This window comes from Amblyraja radiata, chromosome 45 (genome assembly GCF_010909765.2).
Source record: "Amblyraja radiata isolate CabotCenter1 chromosome 45, sAmbRad1.1.pri, whole genome shotgun sequence".
Classification (NCBI taxonomy): Eukaryota; Metazoa; Chordata; class Chondrichthyes; order Rajiformes; family Rajidae; genus Amblyraja; species Amblyraja radiata.
The window spans coordinates 4,818,323-4,830,206 of NC_046000.1; the positions used below are offsets into that span (position 1 = coordinate 4,818,323).

The 11,884-nt window shown below is 46.0% G+C and overlaps 1 protein-coding gene across 1 annotated transcript in view; it reads left to right on the forward strand.

Moving 5' to 3' along the window:
• The first annotated feature begins 7,518 nt into the window (after positions 1–7,518).
• LOC116968635 (dimethylaniline monooxygenase [N-oxide-forming] 5-like) overlaps positions 7,519–11,884 on the forward strand; it is a 16,043-nt gene continuing 11,677 nt past the window's right edge. The window contains exons 1-2 of the mRNA XM_033015399.1: positions 7,519–7,566; positions 11,211–11,348. Coding sequence (XP_032871290.1) covers positions 11,211–11,348 — 138 coding nt within the window. The 5' untranslated portion in view covers positions 7,519–7,566. The remainder of the gene's footprint in view (positions 7,567–11,210; positions 11,349–11,884) is intronic.

The window sequence follows — 11,884 nt, forward strand, 5'->3', positions numbered from 1 at the left end:
AATAGAAAGGAAGGACATTAGTTTTGAGGATGTGGAATCGATATGGGTAGAGCTGCGATACACTAAGGGGCAGAAAACGCTAGTGGGAGATGGGTACAGGCCACCTAACAGTAGTAGTGGAGTTAGGGATGGCATCAAACAGGAAATTAGAAATGCGTGCAACAAAGGTAAAACAGATATAATGGGTGACTTCAATCTATATATAGCTTGGGTGAATCAAATTGGCAAGGGTGCTGAGGAAGAGGATTTCTTGTAATGTATGCGGGATAGTTTTCTAAACCAACATGTAGAGGAACAAACGAGAGAGCAGGCTATTCTAGACTGGGTATTGAGTAATGAGGAAGGGTTAATTAGCAGTCTTGTTGTGCGTGGCCCCTTGGGAAAGAGTGACCATAATATGTTTGAGTTCTTCATTAGGATGAAGAATGACAGCGTTACTTCAGAAACAAAGGTCGTGATCTTAAAGAAAGGTAACTTTGAGGATATGAGACGTGAAATGGCCAAGATAGAATGGCGAATGATTCTTAATGGGTTGACGGTGGATATGCAATGGAAGGCATTTAAAGACTGCATGGATGAACTACAAAAATTGTTCATCCCAGTTTGGCAAAAAATAAATCAGGGAGGTTGTGCATCCGTGGATAACAAGGGAGATCAGGGATAGTATCAAACAAAAGATGAAACGTACAAATTAGCCAGAGAAAGCAGCCTACCAGAGGACTGGGAGAAATTCAGAGACCAGCAGAGGAGGACAAGGGGCTTAGTTAGGAAAGGTAAAATAGATTATGAAAGAAAACTGGCAGGGAACATAAAAACTGACTACAAAAGCCTTTATAGATATGTGAAGAGAAAAAGATTAGTTAAAACAAATGTAGGTCCCTTGCAGTCAGAAACGGGTGAATTGATCATGGGGAACAAGGACATGGCAGACCAATTGAATAACTACTTTGGTTCTGTCTTCACTAAGGAAGACATAAATAATCTGCCGGAAATAGCAGGGGACCGGGGGTCAAACGAGATGGAGGAACTGAGTGAAATCCAGGTTAGCCGGGAAGTGGCGTTAGGTAAATTGAATGGATTAAAGGCCGATAAATCCCCATGGTCAGATAGGCTGCATCCCAGAGTATTAAGGAAGTAGCCCCAGAAATAGTGGATGCATTAGTGATAATTTTTCAAAACTCTTTAGATTCTGGAGTAGTTCCTGAGGATTGGAGGGTAGCTAATGTTACACCACTTTTTAAAAAGGGAGGGAGAGAGAAAACGGGGAATTACAGACCGGTTAGTCTAACGTCGGTAGTGGGGAAACTGCTAGAATATGTTATTAAAGATGGGATAGCAGCACATTTGGAAAGTGTTGAAATCATTGGACAAACGCAGCATGGATTTATGAAAGGTAAATCATGTCTGACGAATCTTATAGAATGATTCGAGAATGTAACTAGTAGAGTGGATAAGGGAGAACCAGTGGATGTGTTATATCTGGACTTTCAAAAGGCTTTCGACAAGGTCCCACGTAAGAGATTAGTATACAAACTTAAATCACACGGTATTGGGGGTTCAGTATTGATGTGGATAGAGAACTGGCTGGCAGACAGGAAGCAAAGAGTAGGAGTAAACGGGTCATTTTCACAACGGCAGGCAGTGACTAATGTCACCCATGACTGCATCCCTAAGAATGGATCCAACGCCATCATTAAATTTGCCGACGACACCACGGTGGTAGGACTGATCAGTGACAACGACGAATCAGCCTACAGGGATGAGGTCCAGCACCTGACAACCTGGTGTGCCAACAATAACCCCATCCTCAACTCCAAGAAGACGAAGGAAATTATTGTTGACTTCAGGAAGATCAGAGGGGGCAGACATACACCCATCCATATAAACGGGACTGAGGTGGAGCGCGTCTCCAACTACAAATTCCTCGGGGTACACATCTCGGAGGATCTGTCCTGGTCCCTTAACACCTCCAAGCTGATCAAGAAGGCGCAGCAGCGCCTTTACTTCCTGAGGAGGCTCAAGAAAGCTCACCTGTCCCCCCAGATCCTGAACAACTTTTACCGCTGTACCATCGAAAGCATCCTGACCACCTGCTTCACGGTATGGTACAGCAGTTGCACCGTGGCGGACAGGAAGGCACTACAACGGGTGGTGAAAACCGCGCAGTACATCATCGGTGCCCCGCTCCCTGCCATGGATGCCCTCCACCGAAAACGGTGTCTGAGACGGGCCGGGAATATCATCAAGGACCCCTCCCACCCCAACCATGGACTGTTTGCCCTCCTCCCATCAGGGAGACGGTACAGGAGCCTCAGGTCTCGTACTAGTAGGATGAGGAACAGCTTCTACAACAACACTATCACATTGCTGAACTCGGAGTCCCGCCGAAAGATTTCTCCAGTCTCTCCGTCCACCTTATTTGCTTATTCTGTGTTTGTATTTCTATATTGCACTATTACGACGGACTGACGCTGAACTGCATTTCGTTGTACCCATACTTGTATTTGTGCAATGACATTAAAGTTGAATTGAATTGAATTGACTAGTGGGGTACCGCCAGGCTCAGTTCTGGGACCCCATCCATTTACGATATATATTAATGATTTGGACGAGGGAATTGAATGCAACATCTCCAAGTTTGCGGATGACACGATGCTGGGTGCAGTGTTAGCTGTGAGGAGGATGCTAGGAGGCTGCAAGGTGACTTGGATAGGCCGGGTGAGTGGGCAAATGCATGGCAGATGCAGCATGATGTGGATAAATGTGAGGTTATCCACTTTGAGGCAAAAACAGGAAAGTAGATTATTATCTGAATGGTGGCCGATTAGGAAAGGGGGAGATGCAACGAGACCTGGGTGTCATGGTACACCAGTCATTAAAAGTAGGCATGCAGGTACAGCAGGCAGTGAAGAAGGCGAATGGTATGTTAGCATTCATAGCAAAATGATTTGAGTATGGGAGCAGGGAGGTTCTACTGCAGTTGTAGAGACCACACCTGGAGTTTTGCTAACAGTTTTGGTCTCTTAATCTGAGGAAATACATTCTTGCCATAGAGGGGGTAATGAGAAGGTTCACCAGACTGATTCCTGGGATGTCAGGACTTTCATATGAAGAAAGACTGGATAGACTGGGTTTGTACTCGCTAGAATTTAGAATATTGAGGGGGGATCTTATAGAAACTTACAACATTCTTAAGGGGTTGGACAGACTAGATGCAGGAAGATTGTTCCCGATGTTGGGGAAGTCCAGAACAAGGGGTCACAGTTTAAGGATAAAGGGGAAATCTTTTAGAACCGAGATGAGGAAAACATTTTTCACACAGAGAGTGGTGAATCTCTGGAATTCTCTCCCGCTGAACATAGTTGAGGCCAGTTCATTGGCTATATTTAAGAGGGAGTTAGATGTGGCCCTTGTGGCTAAAGGGATCAGGGGGTATGGAGAGAAGGCAGGTACAGGATACTGAGTTGGATGATCAGCCATGATCATACTGAAAGGCGGTGCAGGCTCGAAGGGTTGAATGGCCTACTCCTGCTCATATTTTCTATGTTTCTATGTTTCTATGACCTATTTGCTCATAGACCAAACTCCTATTGTTATGAAGGCCAACATGACATTCGATTTATTCAGTGCCTGTTGTACCTCGATGCCTTAATTCCCTGCAATCATTGTTTGGAAGACCACGTACCTTGTGCAAAGTTCACTCCCGGATCTGACCTGCGATTCCAGCCATCGATATCCCAGTCCAAGAAGGGACATTCGCAAATAGAAGGTCCATCATCCATCCTCCAGCTCCCTCTCGATTGCCCGTATGATGTTGTGGAAACGATCTCGCTGGCATATCTCCAGGTCGGTTGAGAACATCCAGGTCTGGCTTCCTCCTTGGACCATCGATGACCTGCAAACCTGAAAAATGTTTTTCTCATATCGGTCCTAAAAGATTCTCCCCTTATCCTTAAACTGTGACCCCTTGTTCTGGACGTACCCAACATCGGGAACAATCTTCCTGCATCTAGCCTGTCCAACGCCCTTAAGAATTGTGTAAGTTTCTATAAGAACCCCCCTCAATTTTCTAAATTCTATATGATCATGGCTGATCATCCAACTCAGTATCCTGTACCTGCCTTCTCTCCATACCCCCTAATGCCTTTAGCCACAAGGGCCACATCTAACTCCCTCTTAAATATAGCCAATGAACTGGCCACAACTACCTTCTGTGGGAGAGAATTCCAGAGACTCTACACTCTCTGTGTGAAAAATGTTATTCTCATCTCGGTACTGAAGGATTCCCCCTCTATCCTTAAGCTGTGACCCCTTGTCCTGGACTTCCCCAACATCGGGAACAATCTTCCTGCATCTAGCCTGTCCAACCCCTTAAGAATTTTGTAAGTTTCTACAAGTTCCCCCCTCATTATTCTAAATGCTGGCCAGTACAAGCCGAGTCTATCCAATCTTTCTTCATATGAAACTCCTGACATCCCAGGAATCAGTCTGGTGAACCTTATCTGTACTCCCTCTATGGCATGTTGGCCTTCATATCGAGGAGTAGTATAGGAGCAAAGATGTCCTTCTGCGCTTGTACAGGGCCCTAGTGAGACCACACCAGGAGAAGTGTGTGCAGTTCTGGTGTATACATTTGAGGACGGACATTCTTGTTATTGAGGGAGTGCAGCGTAGGTTTACAAGGTTAATTCCCGGGATGGCGGGATTGTCATATGATGAGAGAATGGAGCGGCTGGGCTTGTGTACTCTGGAGTTTAAAAGGATGAGAGGGCATCTTATTGAAACATATAAGATTATTAAAAGTTTGGACACGCTAGAGGCAGGCAACATGTTCCCGATTTTGGGGGAGTCCAGAACCAGAGGCCACAGTTCAAGAATAAGGAATAAGCCATTTAGAACGGAGACGAGGAAACACCTTTTCGCAAAGAGAGTTGTGAGTCTGTGGAATTCTCTGCCTCAGTGGCGGCAGGTTCTCTGGATACTTTCAAGAGAGAATTAGATAGAACTCTTGAAGATAGCGGAGTCAGGAGATATGGGGAGAACGCAGGAACGGGTTACTGATTGTGGAATATCAGCGATAATCACATTGAATGGCGGTGTTGGGTTGAAGGGCAGAATAGCCTCCTCCTGCACCTATTGCCTATTTACTATTGTACTCGCTGTTGTTTAGAAGAACGAGGGGAGACCTCATTGAAACTTCACCTAATGGTGAACGGCCCGGATGGAGTGGATGTGGAGAGGATGTTTCCACTAGTGGGAGAGTCTAGGACGATACTCCGAATCAGTTAGCCACAAATGCCCCTCACTGCCCTGAGAATATTTCTTCCTCTTTGGAATGAACTGATCCTGCACCTTCTGTATTATTCCAGGTACAGGATACTGAGTTGGATGATCAGCCATGATCATATTGAATGGCGGTGCAGGCTCGAAGGGCCGAATGGCCTCTACTCCTGCACCTATTTTCTATGTGTCTATGTTTTTATTCCCATTGCTGTTCCACTGTCATCCATCCTAGTGTATCTTTCCAGTCAACTTTAGCCAGCTCCTGCCTCATGACCCCATAGTCCCCTTTATTCAACTGCAACACTGACACCTCCGATCTACTCTTCTCCCTCTCCAATTGCAGATTAAACCTGACCATGTTATGGTCACTTCATCCTAATGGCTCATTAACCTCATTAGTCTCATAATAGCTCATTAGTCCTTTATCAAATCCGGTTAATTACATATCACTAAATCCAGAATTGCCTTCTCCCTGGTTGGCTCCAATACAAGCTGTTCAAAGAATCCATCACGAACGCACTCTACAAAGTCCCTTTCTTAGGGTCCAGTACCAAGCTGATTTTCACAGTCTACCTGCATGTTGAAATCTCCCATAACAACCACAGCATTACTTTTACTACATGCCAATTTTAATTCCGGATTCAACTTGCGCCCTATGCCCAGGCTACTGTTTGGTGGCCTGTAGATTAGTCCCATTAGGGTCTGTTTACCCTTACAATTCCTTAGTTCTATCCATACTGCACCACATCTCCTGTTTCAATGTCACCCCCTAGCAATGGACTGAATTTCATCCCTCACCAACAGGGCAACCCCACCCCCTCTGTCCCCCCCTGTCTGTCCTTTCGATAGGAGGTATACCTTTGAATATTCAGTTCCCAGCCCGGGCCCTCGTACAGACATGTCTCAGTAATTCCCACAACATCATACTTGTCAGTTTCTAACTGAGCCTCAAGCTCGTCGACTTGATTCCTTATACTTCGCGTATTCATATACAGTACTTTGACCTCCGTATTCACTTCCCCTCTCGCAATTGGCTCTGACCTTACTCTTTTATCCGTTCTCGAACTTTCCTTCCCAATAATTCGAGAAACGTTTGTAATTTTTCCTGTTGTCACTTCCCCTTCAATTGCAACTTTATACTCCCAATTTGTCAATCCCTCCCCCCACGATTTAGTTTAAACCCACACGTGTAGTCCTAGCAAACCACGCACTCTCTGTGTCCTGCGTGGGTTTTCTCCGGGCGCTTCGGTTTTCTCCCACAATCCAAAGAATGCGGGTTTGTAGGTAAATTGACTTCAGTAAAGATTGTAAATTGTCTCCGTGTGTGTGTGTGCGTGTGTGTGTGTGTGTGTTTGTGTGTGGGTGTGTGTGTGTGTGTGTGTGTGTGTGTGTGTGTGTGTGTGTGTGTGTGTGTGTGTGTGCGTGCGTGCGTGCGTGCGTGCGTGCGTGCGTGCGTGCGTGCGTGCGTGCGTGCGTGCGTGCGCGTGTGTGTGTGTGTGTGTGTGTGCGCGTGAGTATTAGTGTGCGGAAATCGCTGATCGGCACACTCGGTGGGCCGAAGGGCCTGTTTCCGTGCTCTATCTCTAAACTAAAGAACCAAAATGATCACAGAAATGAGTGCGTTAACTAACGTACGATGAGCATGTGTCGGCGCTGGGCCTGTACTCGCTGGAGACTCATTGAGACTTCGCCGAATAGTGAAAGGCCTATATAGAGTGGATGTGGAGAGGATGTTTCCACCAGTGGGAGAGTCTAGGACCAGAGGGCACAGCCTCAGAATTAAAGGACGTTCCTTTGGGAAGGAGATGAGGAGGAATTTATTTAGCCAAAGGGTGGTGAATCTGTGGGATTCGTTGCCACAGACGGCGGTGGAGGCCTCAAGTCAGTGGATATATTTAAGGCAGAGACAGATAGATTGTTGATTAGTGCGGGTGTCACGGTTTATGGGGAGAAGGCAGGAGAATGGGGTTAGGAGGGAGAGGTAGATCAGCCGTGAGTGAATGGCGGAGTCGACTCGATGGGCCGAATGCCTAATTCTGCTGCTAGAACTGACGAACATTAACGTAAGTTAAACATTCAATAGGAACTGAACAATGAATATTTTTATCTCAAAATAGGGGAGAGGGAGAAACGTTGATGAGTCACTAATTTGTGGTGCTAAGTTAACAATTACAAGTTACATTCCAAATGTTCCTTAGTGTAAATATTTAGATAGAACACAACAGTTAAGAGGAACTTCGGACGTGAAAACCCGACACAACTGAGGAGCAAAACCACGAAAACGTAAGCTGCATTTTTAATATATCCGTTGTGAGTTTAATTTAGAGATACAGCGCGGAAGCAGGCCCTTCTTTCGGCCCACCGAGTCCGTGCTGACCAGCGACCGCCCGTCAAGTCAAGTCAAGTCAAGTTTATTTGTCACATACACATACGAGATGTGCAGTGAAATGAAAGTGGCAAACTAGTATAGTTTGTGTAGGAAGGAACTGCAGGTGCAGGTGTGTGTGCGTTTGTGAGTGTGAATATTTTTGTGTTGAGAGAGTGAGCAAATCACAGAGAGAAAGAGAGAAAGAGAGAAACAGAGGTGGAGAAGAGATATGGAGACGGAGACAGAGAGAGACAGAGACAGACTGAGTGTGAGAGAGAGAGAGATATATAGAGAGAGAAAGAGAGAGAGAACAAGTGAGAGACAGAGAGTGAGACAGAGCGAGAGGGAAACAGAGAGACAGAGAGAGAAATGACACAGAGAGAGAGAGCGAGAGAAAAAGAGGGAGAGATAGCGAGAGACAAAGAAAGAGAGGAAAAGAAAGTGAGAGAGAGACAGAAAGAGAGAGACAGAGATAAACCGTGAGAGAGAGACAGAGACAGAGAGAGAGAGGGACAGAGAGGGAGAGTGAGAGACCGAGAGTCAGAGACAGACAGAGAGAGAGAGACAGAGACAGAGATAGACAGTGAGAGAGAGAGGGAGTGAGACATAGATAAACACAGAGAAAGAGACAGAGAGGGAGGGAGAGAGAGAGACAGTGAGAGAGAGTGAGAGAGAGAGAGAGAGAGAGAGAGAGAGAGAGAGAGAGAGAGAGAGAGAGAGAAAGAGAGAGAGAACAAGTGAGAGACAGAGAGTGAGACAGAGCGAGAGGGAAACAGAGAGACAGAGAGAGAAATGACATAGAGAGAGAGAGCGAGAGAAACAGAGGGAGAGATAGCGAGAGACAAAGAAAGAGAGGAAAAGAAAGTGAGAGATAGACAGAAAGAGACAGGCAGAGATAAACCGTGAGAGAGAGACAGAGACAGAGAGAGAGAGGGACAGAGAGGGAGAGTGAGAGACCGAGAGTCAGAGACAGACAGAGAGAGAGAGAGACAGAGACAGAGATAGAGACAGTGAGAGAGAGAGGGAGGGAGACATAGATAAACACAGAGAAAGAGACAGAGAGGGAGGGAGAGAGAGAGACAGAGAGAGAGAGAGAGAGAGAGAGAGAGAGAGAGAGAGAGATAGAGAGAGAGAGAGAGAGAGAGAGAGAGAGAGAGAGAGAGAGTGGAGAGAGAGAGAGAGAGAGAGATCTCGCTCTCTCTCTTCTCTCTCTCTCTCTCTCTCTCTCTCTCTCATCCTCGCTCATCTCTCGCTCTCTTCTCTCTCTCTCTCTCTCTCTCTCTCTTCTCTCAAGTCTCTCTTTCTCTCTCTCTCCTTCTTCTATTTTTTTTAAAAAATTAACTCGTAGTAAGCACGGAGAATGAACTTAGCGGGTACGTCGGAGCTCGGGGATGTCTCTTCGCGGTTCATAATACTCGCTAACGGCAGGTAAGCACGGGAAGACTCGTGAAGATTTTTCAACATGTCCATTACCGTAAATCTCCGAGTTCGAATCAGGTCAAACTGGGGAGAGCTCTTTGAATGAACTCGTATCGTGGGACAGGGCTTTAACTCTCTCTTAAATCCATCCAGTGACTTGGCCTCCACTGCCCTCTGTGGCAGGGAATTCTACAAATTCACAACTCTCTGGGTGAAAACGTTTTTTCTCACCTCAGTCTTAAATAACCTCCCCATTATTCTCAGACTGTGGCTCCTGGTTCTAGACTCGCCCAACATTGGGTACATTTTTCCTACACCTAGCTTGACCAGTCCTTTTATACTTTTATATGTTTCTATAAGATTCCCCCTTATCCTTATAAACTCCAGTGAACACAAGCCTAGTCTTTTCAATCTTCCCTCATATGACAGTCCCTCCATCCCAGGGATCAATCTCGTGAACCTACGCTGCACGGCCTCAATCACAAGGATGTCCTTCCTCAAATTAGGAGACCAAAACTGTACACAATACTCGAGATGTGGTCTCACCCGAGCCCTATACAACGGCAGAAGAACCTTTAAATATGTCATTATAAAGAAAAAACAATTTAAAAAGTATTCCCAATTCCCATCCAACACCTCAGTCTGAATTTCACGTGGCCAGTGCAATCCAGATCTCTCTTGAATTCAATTCAAACGTAAGAAATAGGAAGAAATCAAACTTAAAATACCGACAAGGTCACCAATCCTAATGCCAAGTTTTGTGGCGAAGAAAATGAACAGTCTCTTTGCTGAGCTACATCCGCTGTTTAATCAATGTTGATAAGTCAGGGAATACACAGTTAATTTCCACATAGATAGCTAATGCATTTCCAAAGAGCAAAGGAAAATAAAATGTGTTTGTCCCAGGCTCAACGCCCGTACAGCTGCAACTTCTTAAAGATACACTAACTTTTAGGGCCCTGGTGATACCACACCTGTAGTATTGTGTGCAATTTTGGCCTGTTGATCTTCATAACAAGAGGAGTTGAGTACAGGAGCAAAGATGTCCTTCTGCAGTTGTACAGGACCCTAATGAGACCACACCTGGTGTATTGTGTGCAGCTTTGGTCTCCAAATTTGAGGAAGGACATTCTTGCTATTGAGGGAGCCCAGCGTGGCTTCGCCAGGTTAATTCGCAGGATGGCGGGACTGTCATGTGCTGAGAGAATGGAGCGGCTGGCCCTGTACACTCTGGAGTTTAGAAGGATGAGAGGATATCTTATTGAAACATATAAGATTGTTAAGGGTTTAGACACGCGAGTGGCAGGAAATGCGTTCCCGATGTTGAGGGAGTCCAGAACCAGGGGCCACACAGTTTAAGAACAAGGGTTAAGCCGATTGAACGGACACGAGGAAACACTTATTCTCACATAGTTGTGAATCTGTGGAATGCTCTGCCTCGTAGTGAGGTGGAGGCAGGTTCTCTGGATGCTTTCAGAAGAGAGCTAGATAGGGTTCTTAAAAATAGCGGAGTCAGGGGATATGGAGAGAAGGCAAGAACGGGGCACTGATTGTGGATGATCAGCCGTGATCACATTGAATGGCGGTGCTGGCTCGAACGGCTGAATGGCCTCCTCCTGCATCTAATGTCTATTGTCTATTTTAAAACACATGAGACTCTACAAAGATTTATCAGGTAAATAAGCGAGCTCATTCAATGACATCCTATGTCATCTGAATTATAGGATTAGTTCACCCAGAACCGGTTCCACAAACAAGTACGTCTTAAACTCACTCCACATCCTCTTCCTGTGACATTCATTCACAAATTTCCACATCTCACGCTATATGCGAAATCTCAAATATGTATACACGTTAAAGCAATAACATACTCACCCAACACTAGTGTAGATGGGGCATGTTGCCCGGTGTGGCTAAGTTGGGCCGAAGGGTCTGTTTCCACACTGTATCACTCTATGACTAGTGTAGATAGGGCATGTTGGCCGCTGTGGGCAAGTTGGGCCGAAGGGCCTGTTTCCGTGACTCTGGGACCAGTATAGATGGGGCATGTTGGCTGGTGTGGGCTGAAGGGCCTGTTTCCACACTGAATCACTCTATGACTCGAAGCTGCTGTAACGATATTGAATATTCGGTTCCATAGATGAAGAATACAAAGCGCATTGCGATTATTGGGGCCGGAGCGAGTGGATTAACATCTGTAAAGTGTTGCCTTGATGAAGGCTTACAGCCGACCTGCTTTGAAAGGAGCAACGATATTGGTGGACTTTGGAACTACCAGGTAACTACGCCTGCCTCGGCAAGGCCAGCAGCTAAAGCAAGATCCAATCTCTACCCCGGTCACACCCTCTCCTCCCCTCTTCCACCGGGCAAGTCCACTCCGCTATTCAATCATGGCTGATCTATCTCTCCCTCCTAACCCTATTATCCTGCCTTCTCCTCATAACCCCTGACATCCGCACTAATCAACGATGTATCTATCTCTGCCTTAAATATATTACCCCACTGACCTGGGGGTAGTGCTGACATGGATAGAGAATTGGTTGGCAGACAGGAAACAAAGAATAGGGAATAAGGGGTCTCTTTCAGAATGGCAGGCAGTGACTTGTGGGGTGCCGCAAGGCTCGGTGCTGGGACCGCAGCTATTTACAATATACATCAATGAATTGGATGAAGGGATTCAAAGTAACATTAGCAAATTTGCAGGCGACACAAAGCTGGGTGGCAGTGTGAACTGTGAGGAGGATGCTATGAGAATGCAGGGTGACCTGGACAGGGTGGGGGGAGTGGGGAGTGGGCAGATATATGGCAGAGGGT